The sequence below is a fragment of the Glossina fuscipes genome, unplaced genomic scaffold, assembly GCF_014805625.2.
Source record: "Glossina fuscipes isolate IAEA_lab_2018 unplaced genomic scaffold, Yale_Gfus_2 117031, whole genome shotgun sequence".
Lineage (NCBI taxonomy): Eukaryota > Metazoa > Arthropoda > Insecta > Diptera > Glossinidae > Glossina > Glossina fuscipes.
Window position 1 is genome coordinate 3,827 of NW_024006127.1, and position 27,977 is coordinate 31,803.

Sequence of the window (27,977 nt, forward strand, 5' to 3'; positions counted from 1 at the left end):
TTTTGCTACAGATTCGCTACAGATTTTATCGATGTACGTGAAAAGGAAACCAGACGAGGTACACGTGGTGTGGGTAATCCTGAAAAACGTAAAAATCTACGCTTATATCAAACGAGAAGGCAACGACATCATCAGCAACAACAACAACAACAACAACAACAAATGCTTGCAGATGATGCCTCCGACTTTGCTGCCTTACCGAGAACAGTTTCCACGGTAAATACCAATTTGAACAGTTCAACAACATTAACAAAAAGTCAACAAAGATTGTCAGCAAACAATGGCAAAGGTAAAAGCAAAAGTGAAAGCAACAACAACAACAACAATAATAATAATAACAACTACGATAACAGTAATACTGCGACTTTGGTATCAGCTGTTGCCGTTTCCATTGGTAGCATTAATGATGACATTGCCCTCACTCGCCACGATATCAAATCACTAGAAAATTCCAATAAAACTGTCAACACCGAAGCGATAAACCTTAGAAACACTTATACCGACAGCAGCAGCAATGTCAACAGAACAACGTCAAGTGTTAGCAGTTATTCCATCCAGCCCCCCGCATCATCAACCACATCGTCGTCGTCGTCGTTGTCGTCGTTGTCGTCGCCATCATCGTCTTCTTCTTTTAGAGGTTCTTCATCTCCTTCGACCATTTCGAGTAACTTGACATTAACTGTAGACGCTCAACCATTACCACCATTACCACTTATGCCACAGCAATCTGCTAGTAGATCATCGTTTGTGGCTGTGCCACGTCAAGAGAAAGACTCTTCAGAGGAATACAATACAGGACGCATTAAGCCGGAAGATTTATTAGAGTTACAGGAGCGTATTACAAAGGAAATACTCAATTCGAAATTACAGGAAAAGGAAATGCTTGAATTGCAGGTAAACTTTACCAAATTGTTTCATTACTTACCTCTACATATATATATATATATATAAGTGTGCGTATATATAAATATATATAATATATACATATATATATATATATATATATATATATAACATATATATATATGTGTATGTATTACTTTAAAATCTACCAGCCACTGACACAACCTAAACGACGACAACAACAATCAGTACAACAATAATAGTTTAGTTTAACTTGCTTTCAATATCATGGCTTTCATGACAGAGTATATAAAAAGCGCAACTCTGGCTAAGAGTTTTGGACAATTACCAGAAAATTTTCTCAACCATGAAAGTTGGTTAAAAAATTTCTCCCCTTTTCCCCTCTCTTCTATTTACACTTAACATCGACTCTGCATTCCATTCAAAAGGCAAATAAAAATAACTTTTTACTATTCCTTTACGTCTTCTCTGGCGGCAAATAAATAGTTGCCTCTTGTATTTTCATATATCGAAATATGCTTCATTGCGGCATATAGCTGGATAATTAAGAGTCGCGACTACAAAGTCGACTCATGTCCCATGTGCAGTAGATCGTACTTGTTCGTAGCTGTGGTAAAGACACAATACGGGCCGATCGGTCACACACACACAAATTAAAGTTTTTCTCCACCCTTTCACCACTTCTGCCTGATCAACGCCGTGTTACCCCTACAAGGCATGTCCCCTGAGTGGCAGATCGCACATATTGCAGTTTCGCTTAACAAACATTAATTTCTCCCATCCTCATCCCTTGTGGATGAGCGTTAACATAACTCTAATCACTATGAGATTCAAAAGACATACAATTGCGATTCTTTATCCGCCAATCTGTGGGAAAGCTATAATAACATTGCTTGTAACCGAACAGACTTGCCTTCAAGCCTAAAAGCTTAAAACCAATGTTACTACAAACGGACTTGCTTTCTAACCAACCAACTCTTTGGCATGCCACGCCGCGTCCCAACTCTTTGGCATGCCATGCGCGACCCGAACGTTTAGCGCAGAAATACCCTGTTGATGAAAACAATGATCAATAAATTCAGTCTACTGCCAACCAGTTTACAGACGCAAAATTCGCTTCACTTTTTACTCTTTTTTGCCTTAGTGGCGGGGCAACATTATGAAGTCTGATGAACCTTTTTAAAAAGAACTTAATTTGCTATCTTTCTCGGGGCCAGAAAGTCACTAGAGATAACGTTTAATACGTCGCAGAGTTTGTTGTTCTACGAGTAAAAAGTACATATTAACAACATGAAAACTAAGCGAAAGCTTTATAGTTTACACCATTTTTTTAGTCACATAATAACTTTTCGAAATAAAGCATTATAAGGAAGGGAACGTAAATGTGCTCCGGTTCAAATCATTTTCAACAGTATTTGCCCTTGAGCCGAAACACATTAACATGCGAAATATCATTAAGATAGATGAGCAACCAGATGTTCCTATAGACGGACAGATGGACAGACAAGCCTAAGATAAGTCGCACATATGGGATCTGCAGGTTGAACATTCCTTTCTCTTCCACTGCGTCGAGAGACATCAGACGGACAGACCGGCAAATGCACAGCCGAATAGAAAAGCCTGCATCGTTCGCGGAAATGCTTCAGAATCAATTTCGGATTCGATCTGTATAATAAAATAGGAGTCCATCTCAAGTTCTCCTGATTGCTGTACACGTCCCAAGAAGTTTCGTATACCCTGGTTAATGTCATTGAATTTGTTACAAAACGGCAAATTGTAGTACATAAGAACTTGTATTGGTATTGGTCTGTAACATAATTAAAACTAATGAGCAAATTGAAGTTACTTTCAGTATTTATTGAAAAAGTGACTTCAATTTCGATGGTTTCATGGTGTGACTGTGACTTTTCCAGGAATATTCCGGATATATATCTATGAGAGGCTTGAAGAATATTTCAACATTGCCATGTTTTTTTTTTTTTGGGTAGTCCTCAAAAGACAATGATTGCCTCTTTCTTTTTTTCCTTTGGATATAAAATCATATTTTAATAAAGAAACTGTCATCGACATATTTGCCCATCGAAGGTGGACAATATATTGGGAATTTTTCGATTGATTGATAATACAACATTTTAAATTGTCGAAAGGAAATTTAACAAAAACAAGAACAACAGAAAAAAAAAAAAAATATCAAAACTCTGCAATGAATTTCGGTTTGTTTTTTTTATTTAAGTTTACCTCTTGGTTAAAACTTTTCCTATAACGTGAGGAACAATTATTAAAGGATTTTTTTCTTTTTTTTTTTGGTCCACTAAGCGAATAGCAAACAAGGTTTTTTGTCCGTGCACACGTCCATACATATATATATATATATATATATATGTAGATGAATGTGTATAGTTTTTTGCATTTATGCTCAACTTTCCTCAACTTGTTATAACGTTTATTATTAATTTTTCAGTTTTTTATCCTGCAGGGGTACCTGCCTTTTTTGTTCTCGCCATTATTTGAACGGAAAATGAAATTTAATATAATTTTTCCTTTTTCTCTTCCTCTCTTTTTCATATGGTTTTGATCATTTGTTGGGGAATAAATTGAACGGCTATTGTGGTGCTCCAAATATTAAATAGGAAAAAATCAATCGTGAAATTTTAAATTCAAAAGTCTTCAATATGGATGCGGCGGCGGCCGGTGCAACATCGACAAGCAATCGTCGTAAAAGAAAACGTAAAAATCAACGAGCTGTCAATGGTATGGTAGCAGATGTTGGCGGCTATAATAGCGGTGGCAGTAATCTGGGTTATGCAGTCGGTCCTTCACTGGCCGTCGGCAGCAGTAGCAAATGGAAAAACAGCATTTCATTGAAAGCACGCAGTTTAATGAATTTACACAATAACGAAGCAGGCAGAAGGGTGAGTAACATTTAAACCATAAAATCCACGTAAACCGAGAGCAAATTATCTTTGATTTATTTAAATAAATTTTCACTTAAATTTTTCATAGATTGCTTTTCATTTAAACAAATCATAATATTAAAATTAAATTATTTTTTATTTATACGTTCTTCTTATCTTTTGCTCTGAATTCGGCCTTTCATAGGGCGATAAGCGATTTTCTTTGTCTGCATATTCAGTCAGTCGTTATTCAATTAATACTCACTAATATTCACTATCGATTTGATGGTGAGGATGTATTTTTTATTTTTGTGTTCCTTGCACTAACAACCCTGTCTTTCATGAATTCTCAATTTGAAACATTACGTTACTCCTTTGCTTTGATCAGTTAGCTCTTGTTGAAACAAACGCGCTTTTGTTTAGTTAAAGCTATAGGTTCGCACAGGAGGAAGATATTCTTATAATGACTAATGACTTGCGGGGAGGGGGAATGTTTGGGCTTAGAAGTCCAATTAGGTGCTGTGATTTAACATTTTTTTATCGAGGTAAGAGGTAAGGAAAAGTGCCACCCAAGCAAATGCTTTGCTTTTAGAGACCATATTTAAAGGGTTGCGTATGTGGACGGCAGAGAAATTTTGCAGACTAATTACGAACGACAGACGAAAATTCTCTTATTCTCCTTTGTTCTCTGTCTGCGCCAACTATTGGAAAGCCAATTGGCATTGATATCTTCTTTGCTCTTCTAAACCGAATTAGTAGCAGTCAAGCAGACGATATTTGCGTCAATGTCGAGTGCCATCAATACATCTAGAATATCCATAGCGGTTAGCAATGCTTCACTTACTTGTTTTTAAATTGCTTTAAAAAAAATATGTTTTGAAATAATTTTTTTCACAACAAAAAATTGCAGTGATGCACTCTTCATGAAAATGAATGCACTCAAAATGAAGCTCTGCTAGCAAACGCTGCGAATGTACTGAGGCAAATACCGAAGTCAATGGAACGCCTACTGGTTCTTTAATTTATTAAAATCTTTATTTAAAAAAAACGCATCTGTTCACAAACTTGATTCCAGTCAACCGGTATGGACCGAAGTTTCTACCGAAATAGTGATTCTACACGACGTGAATTACACAATCGTTGTATTGGCACTGCGAACCACGAAGACGCGGACGCGTCCCATCAAAAATATTCGAAAGCTTTTTCAAAATTTTCGAACATACTTTTCTTGTTCTTCCTTGTACAAGCTCGCGTCTACATAGTGTTCACAGGCTCAAATTCCAAGAGTTCATTTTGTCGCAGTCCGTGCAGATGTAACACTTACCGATTGGGCACACACTCACTGGGCAGCCACACCCATCTCCTTATGTATCTCCAATTTTGTCTGGCCATCAACGTTTTACCCGATTGACAGGGGAAGACATCCTCTAAGCCATTGATCGAAAATCGAAAAACTTATTCGTTCAAATATTTAACTCTGCTGTAAAGCTAAATGTTGCAACAGGCAAGCGGAGCAGTGCATAGGAAGATGAATGCCCGCATTGCAACATAATCTACGAATAATATCGTTGCCCGTCAAGCGGCCGAAAGAAGGTAGACATCCAAATCCAGTTAGCCTGAAATTGTTATAAGTCATCAGCGATTAGCTGAAGAAGAATCCCAGGCAGGCACTTTCCTTACTTTCCGTCGAGATTGGTGAGTCAAGCGAATACTTGCAAGATTAGTGAACACCTTGAGTCCAGCTAGATCTTGGGAATATGGGTGCTTAAGTCGCGAACTGATGATGCTCAATGTATTTGGGCGCGAAGGGCGCCGAAAGGAAAACATTCGGAACACAACGATTGTATGGGTACGAAACAAACGCACAGCTTTATAAAATTATACGGAAGCGATAACTTGTGTGGTTTAAACCAAAGCCAAAACGCGAGGTATGAAAGATTCTCTATGATCCAAACTCTCGCATCTGGGCAAGGCTAGACCTATCTACCATTCCCAATTATTTAAGGCTCTCGCGGCGTCATTTGGCGTAACCATAGCCACATCACGACACTCCTCGAAGAGCTGCATCCATCTCTCAGGCTTCCATCTCTCCCACGTCCCAACTTTTAATCTAACAAGTTATTTGGCACTTGGTTCGAGGTGATTACTAACGAATGCTGACTTTGAAAAAGGTGCAGCGAGGTTACCTGCTTTTCACTTAATTTCCTCAAGAAATTTCATTTAAAGGCACAAAATTTAAAAAGTTGGAATTGCAAGAAGAACTTTTAGGAAAACAATTGCGTGCTATATAATGCTGAGGTTAAGTACAAATTTTAGTTAGTTAAAAATGCAGTAAGTGACGAAAACAAATTAAACATCTGCTACTACTTTGCGATGAGCACCTGAGTTAAAAACAATTTAGATCAACATAAGTGTTTCACTAAACTTAGCCGGGTCTTGTAGCTGTGCTTTTTTGCATTTACACCTCAAGCTGATTCCCTAAATGCTAAGTACTCTTGCAAGAGCGTCATTAATAGTGGTAGTCAAAAAAAACTTTATAAGCTCGAGGAAAAGTCCACAAGTTTAAGCACATGGCATCCCAATATAACTCACATATAAAAATCTAAAAAAAAAAGTTTCAAAAATAAAACAAATATCGATTTTCAAGTAATACAATCCTTAAGGTGTGGGTGCTCTTCACTTTCCTCCCATGCGAGTTTGGTTTTCTTCTATGCTTTATAGCAACAACATCGATAGTGACTATCAAACGTAGGCTGCCTTTCGCAAAAATTTATTTCATGTGGTGCTCTTTCTCTTCTTTTCTCTAGGGGAAAAAAGAAACAAAAAATTTGAATTGAAAGCAAATCAGCAATGTTTTTAAAATTCAAGAAGTTCTCAAACTTCTGTATGAAAAACGTTTCGAAACGTTTCCCTATACAAGCGTACATATTCCACATGCATTTCGTACAATTTCAAGTCTACCTTTTCCTATAGGAATTATTCAAGTAGACTTGCTTGAGGGTTAGTTGTTGATATCCATTAACTCAAACTCAATTCATTGCATTTGGAATATATTTTGTTAGATGTGTAAGTGTTAGTAAATCAATTGGTCTTCTCATTGGGCTGAGGATATATGTTTTCAATCTCGACGTTCCAGGCATCAACATTTTTTTCCGCAATCTACTCTTATTGCCTATAGGGCTTGTTGATGTCACCGAATTGCAAACATTTTCTTCAAATATCAAATCTTAACTACTAACCTACCAAAGGACGGACAGAACTGAATTGATTCAAATTGTCGGCCGATCAAAATCATTTCAAAATGACGCCTGATGTGTACCTCGCAGTATTACGAAGGGAAGTAACTCGAAGGGAAATAGTTCGACTAATCTTAGTCTTCGTGTAAGCCCTTGACAATGAGTATACAAAATCGTGAATCTTGGGGATTGGCCTGAATGTTTCACTGGATCCTTGAACACTCAATTCTTTAAGTCGCTTAAGAAGAATTACGAAAGATATTCCTTTTGTCTACTAATCGTCATTACACGAGCGTCTTTGGCAAATGGCTCTATAGCACAAAGATGGGACTAAATCATTAACTTGCCGTAATTAAAGGCGAAAGTTCTCTCGATTCGTTTATGCTGGTGTAACAGATCGAATGGCAAATCTAATATACTTTCTTTCATAGGTAACGCCTATATATATATATAAATATATATATATATAAATGGCAGAATAGCATTGACAATGCTGTCTTCTACCTCGTTTTTGTGGAGATTTTGAAAAAAAAAAAAATTAGTTTTGTATGTATAGTTGTGGTAGTAAAAACTCATATGAATATTAATGAATAATGAAAATATTTGATGTTTTCATTCATTCATACTACTGTGTTAGTAGAGCTTATTAAAGTGAAAGTGAGTTATTTGCACATTTATTGTTTGGCTGAAGCAATCTAACCGAACCTGAATCTATTGCCATTTTCATTTAGTCCTAATAATTTATCACAGGTGATATATATAAATTGAATTCATTAGTTCGTAAACCGATAGGTACACAGCTCATTTTATTTATTCTAGTTAGAAAAACACATACGTAGATCTTGCGAAAATGAAAATTTTAAAAAGAGTTTTCACAATTTCCGATTTTTCATATACACGTTAGTCTTGCATTATACTCAAGAAATATTGAGCCCAATAATTGGAACATGTTCAATTCGCTTCTATACATGCACGAGTGATGAAAATACGAATTTTAATGAATTGGAAAAAAAAAGGGAATTCATAAAGGCTCAATATTTTTTAGGCAACATAACATACATGCACTTATCGATGAAATTTTCACATCTGCTTCTATGGGTATGTCTTCTCTTCTCTGCTTTTTAAGTTCTGACAGCTAAACAATCAATTCTTAGTTCCTTCTGCATGAAATGCCTTTAAGAGTAAATAAATAACAATTTCAGTTACGTATTGCAGGCAATGTCAGGAAGACTTTTATATATATATATATATGTATATATATCTGTGTATGTAAGAATGCCAAAGGACACTTGTTAAATGCCAATACATTCTTTAGCGTGCACATACAAACATATGACGTAGTCATTACTGATGCATATTTTATGAAATGAAAACAAATTTTTGGCACAATAATCGTAAGCGACAAATATTTTAAAATGCCTTCATATACACATAAACATATTTATAAAAATTAAAATTACAAGTATATATATATATATATGAAAACAAATTAAATGTTGAGCTATTTAATGAATTTTATCTGAAAAGCCTTAAGCGAGCAAAAAAGGCCAAAGGCGACCAAAAAAATGTTAATCTTACAGATCTTATAGAATCGAAGTTAGTTTTAAAGGGTCCGTGACGCTGTTTCATTCAAAGCAAAGTCGACGTTACGAAAGATGAGCCAGAAAGGGCTCGTGTTAGACTAAAAAGTATCAAGCCTGATAACTTGACATACTCCAGGAATTTTTATTTAGCTACCAATGGCAAGTTTCGTCGCTATGGAAACTGCTTCTCAATCCGTTAGTACAAGAAATAGGGGCTTTCGGTTCGTTTTGCCTTGCCTTTATATATGGGCTTATAAACCTACTATACCCTATGCCATAACTTTCCAAGTCCATAAAATTATTTGATAAACTAAGCATGCGCAAGATTTAAATAAATTCTTTTATTGGGAACTTTGTCTAAAAATAATGTGTCCTGTTCTAGTCCACGCTATTACTAGTGATTCCGTCCAGATGTACGCAACAGCTAAAAGGACTCGAAATATACCCACCTTTCTTACAGTCAACGATTTAGAATCATTTTTGAGTATATTTAACCTTGTCTGTCCGGCTGTCTGTCTATTCGATGTCCATCCAAGTTTTTTTCTATTCAATCTATAGGCAAAATTCCGTGCACTGATAGGTTTTGACCCAAGGCGTACTGCCGATGTAACGCCTTTATTTTGAAAATGGTGTTATATGGAAAAGATTTCAATTTAAGCTTGTCTGTCCGTCTGATCTCTGGCCATGCATTCTTGCGTTCTATAAGCGGGTCGTCATTGTTGAGATATTTTGATGAAATTTAATACACTGTCCTCCTGGAAATAGCTCACGTCGCACTACTTTTTCGGTCGTTACGAGACCAACCGCAGATGGGCAGATTACCCAGATAGACCGACAAATAGCTGGTCGGCTAGATTGATTTAGATAGCAAATCTAAACCGATTGCCATAATGCAATTTGACTAAATCTCAAGTCCTTCTGAGTGTTGCATAACATAGGCAAAAGAGCTGAAGAGAGCTTACAATTGATAAAAGGTATAAAAATTTTTAAAAGATAAAAACAAATTTATGTGTTAATGCAAGTTCCCCGCGAACTTTGCTTGAGTTCATAATTTGTAGAGGAACTGCGGTCATTGTTGTGAAATGCTATGCACAATTCTACAACGCATCCCTCTTTCGAATTTCGTCCTTGATTGGGTTCTTCCTGTCCAAGACATACGGCCCTTTTCTAACTATGTGTGAAAAGCGTTAGTTTTGATGTCACAACTAAGTCCAAACTTAAAAATTACGTTTTTAGTATAAAATTGAAAGGTAATATGACATAAGCAAAAGATATCAAAAGGGGTTCAAAGCTCGAAAGTGACTCAAAGTTTCTGTTGTCACTGTTTGATTAAATTACGATTCGTTTTTATCGAATGTAAACAGGATTTAACTGAAAGTTCAATATATGCTGAGCGAAATTGTTCGCTTGTTATTGTTGTATGTTATTTAACAAACAAAATTAAATAAAGTTTTTCATAAGTAAGTGAAAGAAAAAAAAAGTTAAGAGGATAAATATAATCTCTTTAAAGTACCGAACAAGTTCAAGATTTACTTTACTTATATAACCTTTAAGTAATTTAAACTCAGGCGACCAAAGTCATGACAACTTTTAACAAAAAATCCAAGAAAAAAAAAAAAAAAATGAATAATAAGTCAAAAGAGTGAGAGGAAAGAAAGAAAGAAATAGAGAGAGTGAGAAAGAGAGAGAGTGGGGGAGAGAGAAAGCGTCCACAAAACACAAATTGGTGCAACATTTACTGATGCATCAAATAACATGACAACGACAACGAAATGAAAAGCTAAACAAAAAGAAGAGAAAAAAAAAAGAAAAAAGAAAAAACACAAAACAAAAATGAACATAATTTCACAGAAAAACAAGCAAACAAACAATGTATTAAGAAAGGATTGGTTGGTTGTGCGAAGGAGAAGAGGAGTCTCAGGATCAACAAAAATCTGAACTTTATAAACAAAAACATGTTGTTGTTAAATAAAAGTTGATCAATCCTCTTGCATTTTTTTCTTGTTGTTGTTGTTGTAGTTGTTGTTGTATTCATTTCTTTCGACTATGTTTTGTAAGTTTTTATTACGCTTTTGTAAGGTTTTTTTTTGTTTTTTTTTTGCTTAAATTTTCGACTTGATGCATATCTTGTGAAGACGGCAGTTAGAGTAATTGCTCGAATGTAACGCTTTGTTATTGTAAGTCAACAGCCATAGCAGGACCAATAATAATGGCAACAACGACAATAATATCAAGAGCAGCAGTTTGCTGTTATTATTGTTGTTATTGTTATTGTTCTTGTTGTTGTTGTTGACATATAGAAATTGAAAGAGCGTGCTGTCGAATAGCAATAGTCGCAGCAGCATCACGAGTATTGATAACGCTGCACCAGACAGAGACAATTGTTTTGATGCCAAACGGAAGTTTATTTATACATATGTATGTGTTTACTTTAAACTGGTTATGGGCCGGCCAAAAAAGAAATATTTCACATTTATCATGCGGCTGTTCGTCAACGATATTTTGTTTGTTTTTCATAAATTCCAAAAAATTGTTAAAAGGAGGAGAAGATATAAAAAAAAAAAAACAACAAAAAAGTAATTTTTTTTGGCGACAGTTTATCGTTGAAAAAACTCTTGGCCTTATATAACTCGACATAAGCGAACTGATGTTTCTATGCCAGTTGCCAGAGGTATAGAGCACCAAACCAGCCATTCAACTAACGAAACGAAATAACTTTTAGTCAACATAACGATTGCGGTAACAATTTTGTCGTCTATGCTTCAGCTAATGCTTATGTCCCAAGGGTCAGAGAAGCAAAAGGTCGCAATAAACTAGTAATCAAAGGGGATACGACATAGTTACGAGTTCAAACCGACTTGTTTTTGTACCCCCATTAATTGGGAATAAGAATTCAAATACCGTTACAAGTCACTTTATCATTCAAAGATAAATATCACATACATATATATAATCAAAAAAAGTCAAGTGTCCTATATTTTCGTTATCATGTCTTAGACATAGATGGCGGCATACTATTTTTCCAATAGCTTTAAATGGATTCTCGCAGCACTCAATGGCGCACAGAGTGAAACAAGGTTAACTCGAAGTCGCTGCGCATACTTAGCTTCTAGAGGCATGAGTAGCTGAATGGGTACGAATCGCTTCTAGCAAATCAATATTCGCGGGTTCAAGTCTCAAGTGTGAGAGCGTTCTCTTTGGCTCATTCGGAAAAGGCGTAACACTTCCCGATTAGACACACATCCACGAAGCTCCAGCCGCCACCTCTCTATCTCTTTCCCCATTTTTTTCTCACCAAATCGTTACATGAATAGAGAACCACCGCTGAGTGATTGTCGTCATCATCAAGCCCGTTGCAGTTGTCTTCTAGCAAACGCCGGCAATGTTTGTGACCAATGATCAAATCGAACTACCAAATTGGCGGAGCTACTTGCTAATACAAAGCAGAAAATTGCTTTGAGGGCTTCTATTATCCGCTGTACCAGTAAACAGAAGGCTCCGTCCTGACTTTGGCAACCAACTTACTTCAAGTTAGATCCAACAATACATCACAAAGAATCGGTCGTAAAGTAAAAAACCTGCAGTACGTGGATAAAGCCATCCTTTGCTATGTATGTATCGACCTAAGCAAGACATCTCCTTACTTCATTTATTCCCAAAGCTGGAAATGGCACGATTGAGTTCAAAAACGAAAGCGAGTCCCCATAGAGTCCGTGAACTTGTGGCGCCATTTCTAAACAAAGCACCCTGAAATGTATGCTACCAGTTTTTCATGCAATTGTCGAACTAATCCTACGAATCCTATGCATCTTTTGCTCTTTTCAAACTGAAAATCCAAATGTATGCCACGAGTTTATCATATATAGTCGCATCTACATTTTTTTTGTCAGTAGATCGAATGGAATTATTTAATAGATAGTTATGCCAAATATGGGACCAATATATGTTGAAGGCGATGTGCGGAAATATATAGATATATTCGAATATTCGTGCCACGTTGCGACTATGCTGCTATGTTCATTTTGGAAAAAAAAAGACTTCCAAGGCTTTGAAAATAATAAAAATTGCAGAAAATGTATGAAATTATGAATAAATAGGTTTCCGTCAGGCTTGGGCGACCGCGCTTAGTTCGCGTCTCGGAGGGTTTAATTAAAACGCATATTTTCATTACCACTGCAAACATTGCAAATCCATAATAATAGTTTTTGGCAGCAGCTAAAAAACACGTTGAAATTATTCTGTGTGTTCTCTCTGTGGCTTATAAAAGAAAGGAAAAATGTACTGAAACCAAAAAATAAATAAAAAATTGTTTTTAAACTTTAATCAATTCATGCTAGTTTCACAGGGGAAAAATTTATGTCATTCCGTGTGTCTGTTTTAAGCCAGACTAGGGCAATAAAAAATCCTTTAGTCGTTTTTATAAACCTTTTGTTTTTTTTTTTTTCAATGTTATATAGCAACCAAAAATTTTTATTTAATTTTTTTTTTTTTTCTATTTTTATAATAAATGTTTTCATATTTTTCATGATTTCTGTCACTGATTGCATAGCATGGCTTTTTTTCTGTTTTTTTTTTGTTTTTTTTTGAATTTTCTACCACACACCACCGTTACATTACAACATTCATTTAACTATGTATATTTTTCTACGCGGCACACACACACACACACACACACACAAACAAACGCATGCATACCAACATTTGTTTAACACTTAACTGATTTGCAAACCTATTAAGTGCATTATGTTCATGTTGCTGTTTCGGTTTTTCTCTTGCGTTTTTTCTATTTATTTCTTGTTTGCTTTATTTTGTTTTTTTTCCCTTTAATTTTTTTTTTTTTTTTTTTTTTTGGTTTAATGCGGTTAATGTAATAAAACCACAATTGTTTACAAATAAACCGCATTACTCAATGTGTCAGTTGAGTTTGAAAAAAAAAAAGAACGGAGACTAACGTTCACACTATTGTATATGCTGTTGCACGCCCTATTTTTGCTTAGCTTAGCTCTTATTAGATATGTCATAGTATTCTAGGCGCTTACAACATCATCGACTCGGCGTATGCCGGGTATGGAATGCCGTCGTGGTCTTGTTTTGTTCTCATATTGATTTATGGCATCGGTTTTGTTAGCTGTCGATCATAAAAGTGTTGATAAAAGCAATTAGCATAAGTTTTTATTGAATATGCATAAAGACTAAAGCCATAAGGCACAAGCCATTAACTTGGCAATATCGTTTATTGTCTATTCATACAAACATTGGCTTTTATTGTGAATAATTGAAAATTGAAAATTTTTCAAGTCATTAATTATGCTTTCATTTGCATGATTGCATTATTGCATGATTTTGAAGCATTCTTCCCCGCCTAAGGTTTTCTCTTTCTCTCAGTTATTAAGTAAGTAAATGTCATCAATTTCAAGGTCTTCCTTAATGGGCTGAACGCGTAAACTATTCCGTTGATGCTCTATAATAAGATACTGCATTAGGAGAACAGCCACTTGGAATTGCATACAAAATATGTAAATAAATCACGAGCGTATTTTTTATTGAAAAACAAGCAGATATGTTATAGTTGAACACGGTCCGTCATTAAATACTTTGCACCACTTCGTATAACGACTTTTTAAAATGAGGTGTTGTAGGGGAAGTGGTCGGAAACGTGATTTCCAATAGCTCGTCGATGAAAAAAAATTCATTAAAATATCGCAAAAATTTCAACTTATAGGTTGAGCACAAGAAAACAAGATGGACCGACGGACAGACAAGATTGGATTGAAGCAGAAAGTGATTCTGAAGCGAAAGCTACAAGAAAACATGGGTCTATCTCAAGTCTTTGTAGATGTGTTGCAAATATTCGCACGAACCTAATAAAACCTTGTAACACAAGTGAATTGGGGTATAAAAGGATTAATTCAAGAAAATTATTATTCACAGTGTCGACATGTCTTGACGTCTTTTCCATCTTTGTGAAGAAAAGTAAATTTCGCACCGAAAACTCTACTCGCCACATGCTACGTAAGCGTGTATTTTGTGGATATCATCTTAAATATGGCAGCACTGCTATGAAAGTGTGTATTTTGTGGATATCATCTTAAATATGGCAGCACTGCTACGAACGCCAATACGCCATAAGTTAAAATGCGAGTTAAGCAGAAGTAGGAAAGTCTGCTGAATTCAGCCTTGATTTAACACACTCCAGTTCAGTATTGTTAAGATTTCCTAAACGAGTTCCCCAGCCAAGCGCCGTAATACTTATAAGATCTTCTCGGATACTGGGGCCATTTTCGCTCGATAGTTGGCGTAATTCGATTAATAATTGGCGCAATGATCTTTGACGGCGCTCCTTAGCGATTCTAATTCTAATTCTTTAAATGGGTGCGAACCAAAAATATTCGGTGTTACTGATCATTTGAAAAAATCGTGGCTTCTTGCCATTCCGGTACCGTATCACATATCATATCACATATCATATTTTCTACCTCACATAACTTAGCAACACTTTTTTCTTCTTCTCCTTCTTCTTCTTCGAGAGAGAAAGTGCAACAAAAATAATCATTTTTGTATTTAGAGTTTGCTGCGTAACCTTCAGGGTAGTGTGACAGCTTTAAGTTCATATTTTCGCAAGGAAAAGTCAAAGTTTTGACAGATGCTCACAGAAAAAGCAACATCGTCTCTTCTAAAAACTAATAACTTGTTTTTAAAAAAGAAAGTTGAAATATAAAAAAAAAAATGTTTAATTAAAAAAATTTCATTTTATTGTTGCTAACCTTTCCAAGTGTCTTTTAGAATGTGCGTTAATTAGCTGAACTCGCAGTCTATTGCATATTTTTTAATAAACTACGAAAAGCAGTAATAAAGCGTGCGAAGCACGGTAAAGTAAAAGAAAAATGGAGAAGATTTCTCTTTATAATTGTGGAACGACGTTCACTCCTTCTTATAATCGCTACAGAAGGACAGATCAAGTTAGGTTGACATGACAGTTTTTCCATCGACGCGGTGGACGCATGCCGGCACCTTTTGTTAAAGCTTTGACCGTCTAGTCTGCGATAAACGCGCATCTGAATGATTCCATTACCAATCGTGGTTCTCTCGCAAATTTTATGATAATTTTGATCTCAACTCAAACAGTTCTTCAAGTCATTTAAAGAACTCTCCGCGAAGCAATTTGCTGGGAAGTTAAAGTAAATAAGTGCTTCTAGGCAAATATCTAGTTGGACCGCTTTAGACAGTTACAACAAAGCTCTCCCTATAAGATATATCCAACCTCGTAGTATGTTGAGGGAGTTTCTTTCTCTTGCGATCACCTCGTGCACAGTAATTAAGACATAGTAAGATTTTTTATTTTTTCTGGTTCCTTTGTGTTTAGCAGGCGTAAAACTTTGGGGCAAGTTTTCTTCAACCATCATTCCTTTTTTTGGAACTTGAATGACACTGGTGGTGGTATTCCTAAGATCTTTTCAAGGGAGGTAAAGATTTCGTTGATTCTGTTAAGGAACATTACAGCAATCAACTCAGTCTACGCTCCAGAAACCTGTTTATTTATTCAAGAATACGCCGACCAAAAAGAGCGTAGTAACTAAGTAACTAACCTCAGCTTAGTAATCGGCGGGGGATAAGAGAAGGATACTAAAGTTTATTAAGCCATCGCTGAAATTATTATTTTTACCTGAAGAATATTACATTAGTCATTACTGTAACACAATTCGGCAGATTCGTAATCTGCTACGGTAGTGAGATTCAGTTGCAGTTAATTAATAAAACGAAGCAAGAAAAAGGGAAATGAAAATCGCTATAATTGGGCAAAGTTGAACTTTAAATAGCCTACAGCATCTCAAAGTTTAATGAAAGCTAAAAATTTAAAAAGAGTGATTTTTTTTGGCATAAGACATAAAAAAGTAGGCCACAGGCCATAGAAAGGATCACTTTTCATTAGACTTCGTATATGATGTAAGAGGATCGGAGAAATAGACCAATGCAATCTAAGTTTATTCATATATCGAGCTTCCACCCTGGACTTATTGTCAGCAAAAATTAAACAATCATTTCTTATAAAACCCTATTTTATCTGGTATGTATGTATATATCGGAAAGAGTACGTTTATTATATAAAAATGATAAAAAAGATCTCATTAGAAGTAATGCTTACCGCCAGGTGTGCATTCTTCCCCCTTGCCTTCGTCTTACGTGGCGACCTATTAATCGAATAACTTCTTTTACGTGTTCCTACAAACCAAAGTAAGACTCAAGGCGGATGAGTAAGCCGCATGGACTAGCACTTCCCAGTTGAATGCTGCCTATAGATTGTTGGACCAAGGACATGCATATAAATGTCCTTCTGTTGCCCTTTTTTCACTCCTTTTTTGAACAGGGAGTGGCTTGAGTCCTTTAATTGTCGGCTGGGTATAGCTTCACCGCACTCTTGTGGTCCCGCAAAGCTTAGAATATTGTAGTCCTGCAAAAAGTGATTCAATTTGACAATACGTGTGAACGGGTACGCCTTGATCTCGCCGTAAATTTGTACGCCTATGGTTCTCATAATAGGTTCAAGGGATAGAAAAAGGCTTTCTATTGTATTGCTCGGGTAAAGAAAATTTGTTGTCAGTGAATGCCTTTTATTTGGCAGAAAGCTCAATGGTTTTGTCAATGAAAGAATTATTATTGCCTTGTGGTACTACTAACTGCCAGATGTCAAAACTAAAGAAAAAAACTACAGCTTCAGCCGTATATGGCTCCTACACGTGATGTCAAAACCATTTATAGCTAAATTCCGGTTTTATATTTCCTTGTCTAGTATAGAGGAACAATTATGTACGAATGGCTTAAGATAATGAATCGATTCGATTCGAATTTGCGAAAATTTCCGTCACACTTTTCGTTGTATGGAGAATGGAGTAAAAAAAGGATTGATTCAATCAGTTTTTAATAGAATTCGCGGATCAAAACAATTTCATCGAAATAACTTCTGTAAGTTGAATATAAAGACATGTTGATCTTAGGCGGAAATACAGACAGCTATTATTATTCGGAATCATATTCTGAATCGGTTAGCGTAATAGGGATGTTTTAATCGCAAATCATTCTGAATGCTGTATGCATATGTAACCTTACTCTTAACAGTGCTGTAGAGTACAAAAATGGTCTGAATGTGTTTGAGAAATATTCGATTATCTCGCAGTGGGTACGAATGTGGGTACCTGCGAAAGGTAGGGAGAGATTAAAAACATAAAATTTTAAAAGCGAATAAATCGAAGAGATGTTAATCAAGTACTCCGTTATATGTCTGCACAGATATCTTTCCGCAGAATGGAATAAAAATTACTTTACCTCGTTTATTATTAACAGAAAAAGCACATACATCTGAATGGAGGAGGAAATAATGGCAACAGAACAAGAAGAAGAAGAAGAGGGGAAAAAAAAACGAAAAAACGGAAAGGCTCAGAAGCAACTCCAGATACGCGCGAAAGAATCTTACGGCGACACGTATGTTCCAAAAACATTAAATCTGCAACAACGTAGCATTTCTTTGCATCATGGCTTATACCGACCGCCACACAGATACTGGGAGAAGGCATTATTTTTTTATTTTTTTTTATTTCTTGAATTTTTTTCTTTTCGCCGTTAAGTACAACGCACACATGTGTGAAGAAAGCAACATATGCGAGGACAAAAGCTAAAGTTTTAAGATTTTCTTAAATCTTGTAAGTGATTATTGTTATCCCGTAATTATTATAAGTAAGGAGCTAGTGTGTAAGAGAACGCGGAAGCCTTTTTGCTTAGTAGCAACTACAGATATCGAAAGGTCGCAAATTCTTTGATAGGCTTAGTGTGTGTTTATAAAATTTGTAAAGGGGATTTGGAGAGAAAAGAAAAAACAAAGAAATGAATGTAAAAACTAATCCGATACTTTGACATAAACAAATCCAAACGATTTGTCACGTTCTGTTGAATGCATCATGCGGTATTTACACACGAACGCATAAAAGCATAAAACGCTAATACATTCACAGGCATATCTATTGTGACATTCAACAAGAGCCATGAGTCAATATATAGCAAATATATCTCGATTGAAATGGAAATGGAAATGAAAATAAAGAGGACCCCAATGGAAAAAGTTGAGTCGACTCGTTGCCATTCAACATCCATGAAATATGACAAAGAACCAGATCGTAAAGTTGCTATTGTTTAAGCACATACAAATTTACGCATATATGCACACACACACAAAAACACACGCACACTCATGCCCCGCACTGTGCATACACAATTTAATGTCAATGTTATTGTCAAGCATTTTCATGCATTTCTAGTGTACAATTTTGTATGCATGTATGTATTTATATATGTGTCTTATTTTTATATTTTTATTTTATTTATTTGGTTTTTCTTTTCTTTTCTTTTCTCTTTGACACACAAAACACAAAAACCCCGAAAGCATTAAATTCTGACTCTTTTTTTATATCAAACTTATAGAAATATTAATGTTAAGGATATGTCGCTTGTACGTGTGAGTGTATGCGAGTGTGTTTGCATACGTGTGAGTTTGCTTTGTCTCGATTTCTTCTTCTTTATAGTTTAAGATTGGTTCAATTTTCTTTTGATTTTCAGTTCAGGGCTTTTTCTCTTTCCTTGTATCCATCACCGATCTACAGGTTAAGGGTATGCTAAGCTTGTTATTCTCTATGCGCGCCATATACTTGATATCAGCGAGGTGATGGTGTTCGATAAAAATTTCTTCATTTTTATTCGATATGATCGATTCTAAATCCATTTTATGAACTCCATTTGTCCGTCGGTTCGTTTGTCTTTATTTTATTAAAATTGATTTGGATAAGGGTCTGGTGTGTTTTCGTAATACCTTGGAAAACCTAAATACCCAAAAAAATCTTAAATGTTCTATATATGATGACCTTGAAAATCTTGCCGCTCTGCTGTAGTACACTCAGCGTTCAAGTGGCCAAGTGTATTAGTAACGGACGAATAAATTCCATATGCAATAAGAACCTCTGCACACTTCTGCCTAAATTTCTTCATGCTTTGGTTTGTGTCATAAAAAAATGTCAGCATTTTTTTTCCATGCATTTCTTTACTTGGCTCCGAACAACAACAACAACTTATCATCATAATATCATTAATTTTACCTGCAAACCCTTATACTTTCTAACCTGTAATCACAAGAGATTAACCTACGGCTGTTTCATGTTTCAAGTGAGACCCATCAAGAGTAGAGCTTTTTTAATTAAAAATAAAATAAAACAACTCAAGGTATCAAAGTTTGTGCAAAAATTGCGATTTATTTCGAACCTTAGACATTGCAGAGTTGCAATCTATTATGAACAAAACCAACCTGGAGGACTTACCTCCAAATCATCCAAAGTTTTGAGCTTGCCAGCATAGATCTGTAGCTTCACAGAAAATAATCCGTGCGTATTAACTTGCACGACTATGGCGGTCTGATTAGACAAACGATAATGGCGACCCGATTTTCTGATGAACAAACGATGGTCACCCGCAACTTATTTGTCACTCTGGTAACATTTTTTAACAGTGTCTAAGCATTCAAAAGTCCTGAGTCGTTACGCCGGCTGAAATCGCAAATTGTAATGAATACTTTCACACCCAAGAGCGCACTAAAAGCTATATTCGACACTGGAAGTTATCATTTTAAAAACTCACGCTCTTAATGAAAGACCCTTCAGAACCAAATTCTTTTTTTTTTTAGTACTTCCGTTCAGCATTATACAAATAGGAATTCGTTGCACTTGTTACTAAGTTTTAGATTTTCCATCTTATCAATCTTTCATTCCTATACGTTTGCTTGGTTACCGTCATAAATTTTATATCCCACGCTAGCTTGAGCATTCTGGTTCTAACTAATTTTGCCAGAGATGTAAGTGCAAAGACTTAAGGCTTAAATCATTAGCAGCTGGGGCTATCGGTTTTACTGGAAAATCTCCCGCACTTGAGATTTAAACCCAAAGCCACTAGAGTTGTTAGTCGATGCGCTTAGCCTACTCGGCCACTCAGGCGGATCTTGAGCCAGCCAGAATCTATTTATAGCATTGTTTGCGTCGACTCGAAGTCCTTAAATAAAGCTGCTGTGCAAGGAAGAAACTCCCTGATTATCGATGACCATCACTTCCCTGTGCACCTCTCGTTGGCATTGCCAGTCTTCTGCGATCTCATACGCACGCCAACCAATTGAAGGGAGAGTCTACCTCCCTATCTTTATGCTCGCATCGTTATGGGACCGAAACGAAGAACGACTTTCGTCCGCACATTGTATGACAGACATTGATCTGGAATTTTATTATTGGCTGGATGATTTTACTATCTTTCCTCGCCAAGTCGTAGAGTATTACCTCTGTATGTACGATGTGTAGTAAAATACTCAGTAGAAGAAGTTTCTGTGTTACTTGGATTTAACTTTAAAGGAAAATTTATTAATGCAACGGAAATGTTAACTTTTATAGAAAGTTTTACACAACACTGTTATCTTGGAGCGAGAAACTTAAACTTGGTATCAAGTTCGTTTTATTCTTTCTTTTTTTATATATATATATATATATGATCAATTGCTTAGGGGATGTCCCTGGATCATGGCAAGGGTTAAAAAGAAATAAGGAAGAGAAGAAGGAAAAGAGATAGAGTGTGGATAGAATTTAGTGGGTGCGTGTCGGATCGGTAAATGTAACGCCTGAGTACTTACTCTATGCCCATGACCAGCTATGTATGGTATGGGCGTATCACTGAAATTTGGACTCGCAAAGACCGACTACTCACGACTTTTAGCTACTCGGGTAGGCGGTATGCGTTTATGCTGTAGCGATATTCGTTTACATGAGCTTTTTGTGGCTAAAGAGTTGAGTAAACGATAAGCAAAACTTTTTTTTCTAACGAAAATAGAAGTGGAAATAGTTCGTGTAGTTCTCTGTTCTCTAAAACTGGTCCGAAGATATCTTACTTTGTTTTTCTATCGGAAGGAGAAAGTGAAAGTAGTTCGTGGGTACTTTACGTCTGTTTTCTAAAACTGTTTTGAAGATATCGTACTTTTGTTTTCTAACGAAAGGAGAAAGTGGACGTTGTTCGTGGGTACTTTACCTATATTTTGTAAAGAAACGATAAGTAAAACTGGTTTGACGATACTTTACTTCTATTCAAGCGTTCATTTCAGTCAAGACGACCTAGTGAGACGATGTACTGGAATCAATTCAAGTAATTTAAAGATTCTTAAGTCCAAGTGGTAGCTATCACGGAACTGACCGGTTATCATATATTGAGGCGTGGTGAAGCGTATCCGAAATTCGCCTTAAAACGAATATAGTTTTTCTAATATAGATTTTCTTGCCATAGTATTCGAGCGTTGAAAATGTATTCGAGAGTGCGTTTTGGAAAATTCTGTTGTTCTCCTGACAAAAGAAGCTTTCTAGTGCTGTGTGTGGTTTTCCGTTTTTTTTTTTTTTTTTTTTTTTATCGGAAAACTAAATTCTTTAAATTCGCTACGGTTTTTATTTTTTATTTTTTTATTTGTTTCAATTCACTTTGACTGGTGAATTATTTTGTGTCAGAAGAAATTCATATGTGCTCGTTATTCTATTGTTTTTTTCTTTCTGTTCCTTTTTTTTGCGTTTTTTCTTATTGCTGGGGCAGCCCCTCGAGCTTCTAGCCTGGAAAAATATATTTTCATGGTTTTCTCTTTTGGTTGAGCATATCATAAGTATTACTTCACACATAAATACGTACATGCCGCCGTTGTTTGTGCTGGTAATATGAAAATGTCATAAATTTTCCAAGGATTTTGCCGAACGTTGACATTTCTGCAGAGAAACGCATATTTTTATTCTCTGCTTTCATTCTGCTCCCACCCTCTCCCTTTCGCACGAATTGTTTTATGTGTAGTCGGTATTAGTTGCTGGTTGGTTTGTTCGTCCGTTTTCTTGGCCCGCCATTTCCTTTAGCATAAAAAAAAAAAAAATTTATATATATATTATATATGTGTGCGTATACACGATGACAAACATTTAGCTAATATTACTCATATATTGTGTGGATGCACGCGTGCGAGTATATGAAGTGCAATATTGTCAGTCTCTGCTGGTTTGCTTCGCATTTTTTTAAATAAATTGCATTTATTTGTTTGTTTGTTTCAATGTCTGTCCCTTCGTCTGTCTTATGCATTGACTTTTTATTTGATGATGGCATAATAATGCAAAAAACTTTTCTCCCCCTCTTCCCTTTCGCCTTCTTAACTTTATCATAATTTTCGTTTCTTATGTGCAAAATATGCTGACATTACGTGATTTTCGCAAATTCGTCTACGAAATGATTTATGTTTGTTACTGACTTTTCAAATCTTTTGTTTTTTTTTTTCATTTTGTTTTCATTAAATTGCAGAAAACTTCAGACCAAATAACAAAAACAGATTAAATTTAATTCTTAAATAGATGCTAACATTAGACAGCAAGGAACGTTTTTTCTTTCTCTCCAAATACGCAATGACTTGTCGAAACGAGAACTGAAAACTAAGAATAGATTTATTTATTTATTTATTCATTTAATTCAAATTGGATACAGAAATTGCAACCAATGATGATTACATTATAGTGCAGACAAAATTTTCAAGGGCACAACTTATACTTGACTTTGTAGAATACGTAAAGGGCTGCCTTAAATATTTATAATAACAATTTCGAGCTGAAAAGTTTATTTGCTATAAAACCTCGCAGTCGCAATTACATAAATACTTAAGGCTACAATTCTTAAAATAAAAATCCTCACCTAAAAGGTTTAGCTTCTAAGCAATCGCTTAGAACAACCGATAATAGTAAACACAGCTGGACCAGTTTACAAAAAAAACAATGTTTTACGCTTGCTACTGAGCTTAATTAAAAACACGACAGAGCCTGACCGCTGGTATTAAAGCGCACTGCTTTGAAATTCTTCAACGATTCCGATATTGAGAATAAATTGCTGATACCATTTAGGTTTTTGTGAGGGGTCCCGAACGAAAAACAAAAGTGTGAGAGGGTAGGAGAACAAAAATTACAGATGACATCTGCTTGTGTATGACGCTGACTTTTTTTGCTATTAAAAGCGAAACGAATCGAGAATTACAATTGCATCGTAGAGTCGAAAGCAAAAATAAAAGATGAATTTGTAGATTGCGTAAAGTTTTGATTGATTTTATTTGCAAGTGTAATGAACGATAACATTTTGTTTGCTAAAACGACCGCATCGTGGCTGACGGTTGAAAAACGAATGAACAATAAAGCATATGTATGCATAGTAAAAGAACAGCTATAGCTTGCATGTGAGAAAGAGACAACTTATAATTAATTTAAAACCAAGCGCAAATTATTAATTTATTACGTTGCGTGCGCATAGGACAAACATAACTGATAGTTTGTATAGCGATGTGCCTTATGAACAACGTGCTCTTTCTGACGATGAAATTAATTTATGAGAATCGAACAAAGCTGCTTCCACTTCGCTACAATTCTTGTTGATCGAATACGAAAACAGGCTGATGAGGGAACAATGTGTTGCTTGTCATCAGTTCGCTCTGCTTGACTTGTCTTCTGCTTGTCAACTTCTTCCTAAGTTTTATTCAATTATGCAAACAAGTCATAATTCTTTCAACGTTTTTCCCCTAATTTCCAAACGAGCGGCGTCTTCTTTAAGGTAGATACATAACTTCTTTCTTTTTTAACATCAATGTAATGAACTGTCAGGGTATTACGGTTATGGTCAGAAAGAAATAGGCAAAAGATGGACAAAGAGGAAGAGAAAGATATACGGGGGTGAACGAAGCTTAATGGATGTGTGCCTTTATTGCACGAGTGCACATTTTAGCTATTAGAAAATATGTTCAAACCGCATTGAGATTTTAACCCACGAACGGCGATCTGTTGATCGCGGCCAGCATCTTGTCGGCTATGCGATTAGAGCGCCGATCGCTAGCGAAGGCTCAATTACCAAACAGCCTTCCAGTGACAGAATCCATCTTTCGAGTACGGTTATTGCTTTCCTACCCCTTTTTAATTTACTTAAGAGTAACGAAGAGAGTTTAATGGCGCGAAATGAACCCATTACCATAAATTGATTTTTTCTACATTTTCTTTCTCTGCTTTTAAGGCTGTCATCAAAAAGACCCGAATAACGTGTAAATGTCATGGCGTTTCCGGCTCTTGCAGTTTAATTACGTGTTGGCAACAGTTATCATCTTTAAGAGAGATCGGTAAGTTTGTGATTTTCGTACTAAACTGAAAGCAACAAATGTTTTCTAAGCTTAACCTCTTAAGTGCTTAACGTTAAGAAAGTGAAAAAAGTTCGATTATGTGCTTGGTACCCATAAAAGCCGAAAATAATTTCAAATAAATAATAAAATACAAAAAAAAAAAAAAAATTAATCAAAAAATCTTTTATACCCATCACCATTAAAAGAAGAAAAAAAGCTAAATTTCCACACTCTATAATATGGACGCGATTGATATTTTCCTCATTTCCAGAACAAATGGGGAAATTTATATCATGTGTCTGTTGTACTTTACAAAGTATTTTCCGTCTGTATCTCTCTCTCTCTCTCCAGCTCCTTTTATTTGATACATATATCGACGGACAGATGGACGGACGGACGAACATATCTGAATTGATTTCGAATTTGTATGGTTGACGCGATCTCTGAAACTTCCTTCTGGGTGTTTCAAACGTTTTGCCGAAATGAACGTACCCCTCTCTCATCTTCAGTTATTACCAAACGTAAAAGATTGTCATAGTATGGTGAAGAAAAGTTCTACTCTCTGATACCATAACACATAGGGATGTGTCGTGGTTGTCACCTTTAATAGAGCCATGCCTATTGCAAACATGTATCTACTATTTTCATACCCTCCGTCTAGGAATGAAATGAGATCAGTTTGTTCTGTTGAAACGTTTGCGGAACGTACTTTTGTAGGGTTTTATGATGATTGTGGCCGTACACAATCTAATGGAAATGATGGGAATGACTATAGGCTTGCTTTGCGAGCGACTTCTTGATCTGAAGAAAAACATTTGATATGGACATCATCGTAAAAAGTCTGTGCATCCTATTTATGGTACATATCTTCTTAGCAGTCTAGAAACCTATGCTTGCGTTCCCTCTCCAATGAGCTAAAGCGCACCCATTCTCTATTTCGTGAAGGTTACAGTGGACTTAAGTCTTCAAGGCTCTTATAGACCTAAAACTTTTAAACATGCTCGCGAAGTGAGAACGTGAAAGATTACGGACATACAGTTGGAACTTTTTTTCTTTTCAAAAATGATCCGTTACACTCAACAGTATGAGGCAGTGTATTTTTCTCAAATTTTGCCTATGTCTGCAAGCGAAAATAAAAAAAATCCTTTGAAGTAACAAAAGAAACAAGTAAGAAAATTCAATTCGGTCGGGACCGAATCTTTTATACCCACCACCGTTTACCCGAAAAAAGGCAAAAGAAGCAAAAGAACAAAATTCTCATCCGCTATAATATGGAGCGGGCGCAGTTGATTTCTTCTATTTACAAAATAAAAGCTTTTGTCATAGAGACATGTGGGCGTGTCCTTTGAAAAGTTTAGATCAATTCCAAATTCTTTTTCAATTATTTAGACGATATACTTAGGCTGATATTGCAAAGTTACGCAAACAGATAGATTGATAGACGAACAGACGGACATGCTTAAGTACATTTAAGGGTTGTAACCGGCCAAGAATTTTCACACGTTAAGGCGTTTATTGAAAAAATAATTATATTATGACTCACTATAATATTGGGTAGGCATGGTCAATTTTTCCATTTTTGTGCTCAGATTGGGCAGCATCGCCCCAAAGAATATGCTTTCAACGCTGTAGTTTACGAGTAATGAACAAAAAACCAATTTTTCATTTCTTTTGAAAAACGAAGAAGTTCTGAATTTATGTGGTGCTATGGGCGTGTCCTTCGACTGATTTGACCCATTTTCAACACCAATCTGCAATTCAAATTTGAAGTGGGTAGCTTCATTTTTGCGTTCAGGACACAGACGGGCAGAGGGACAGACGGGCATGCTTAGCTCGATATAGAATTTGATGCTAATCAAGAATATATATATACTTTGTGGGATTTCGAATGTTTCTTTCTGCGCGGTTGATGGGTATAAGCAAGTAAAACGTTTATAGCTAAAAAATCATTTATAACAAAAAATTTATTACTAATGGGTAAGAAGCGTTAATTTTATTGATAAAAACAAAACTTGACGAGCTTAGAGTAGAAAGGGATAAAAAAAGATTAAATTATTTCTTGCTGTCACCTTAGCAATTTCAATTTCAATTCCATCGCATACCTTAGCGAAAATGAGTAAATTGCAATTGAAATTTATTCGTATGCTAAACCTATGTGGAAACCGCTTTTGTGAACTAGCAGCAGTAAAAGTTGAATTTGAAAATTCTTTAGGCACACTTCTATGTTTGAAAAAGGTTATCCACATGAACAGCGCAATATTCGCGATTATAAAATTTCTTAATTTCTTTTATTTTACAAGTTAGCCTAAAATTAGACTGCCACAATTTTTATTATCAAATTAATCAACGCCCTCGCTAAATCAATAAATTCCCTGTTAAAAGGCAAAGCACAGAGTCGCTTATAATAAATAAATGGTTAAAAGCCCAACTTAACAACTTAAATGTTAACGGGACCAAACTATCTAACGGACCAAATTATCTAACGGACCAACTTAACTTTTATAGGTTCGAGTCTTTGATAAGGCTTCTCTTTCTAATTATGTTTTTCTCTTGTTTTTTTTCTTGTAAACTTACTTAACACACGCACACACACACACACACACACACATGATAGGTGATTACTTGCGAGAAAAATATGAAGAGTCTACAGAAGTGAAACTCAATAAACGCGGACGTTTGCAAGTGAAGGACGCGCAGTTCAAAGTGCCAACCGCTCATGATCTGGTTTATTTAGATGAAAGTCCAGATTGGTGTCGCAGTAGTCGACAATTACAATGGCCGGGTAATAATGTTTTTTGTTTTTTTTTTTTCATTCCCTTTAACTTTCATTACTAATTCGAGGAAATTGTGATTCCAGGAACTCATGGACGCATTTGTAATAAAACCTCGAATGGCCTGGACGGTTGCGGTATTCTATGTTGTGGACGGGGCTATAATACGAAAAGTATTGTTGTAAGAGAACGTTGCAATTGTAAATTTCATTGGTGTTGTCAGGTGAAATGTGAACTTTGCGTGAGAACCATCGAAGAGCATACCTGTAAATAATCGCCACTATCGCTATCGTCTGTGACTAAAACACATGTCTCCTTCTTCTTCTTTTTTTTGGTTTATTTTTATTTTTTAATTTTTGTTTTTTTTTTTTTTTAAACCATTTTTTTAAATATAT

The 27,977-nt window shown here is 35.7% G+C and overlaps 1 protein-coding gene across 1 annotated transcript; it reads left to right on the forward strand.

The window, feature by feature from the left end:
- LOC119644444 (protein Wnt-5-like) lies at positions 1 to 27,969 on the forward strand (the record flags this gene model as incomplete). Its single annotated transcript, XM_038043999.1, has 5 exons — positions 1 to 894; positions 3,495 to 3,776; positions 24,709 to 24,811; positions 27,426 to 27,593; positions 27,669 to 27,969. Coding segments are annotated over 5 exons (1,635 nt in total), but the record flags the coding sequence as incomplete, so codon positions are not given.
- Between the last annotated feature and the right edge of the window lie 8 nt (positions 27,970 to 27,977).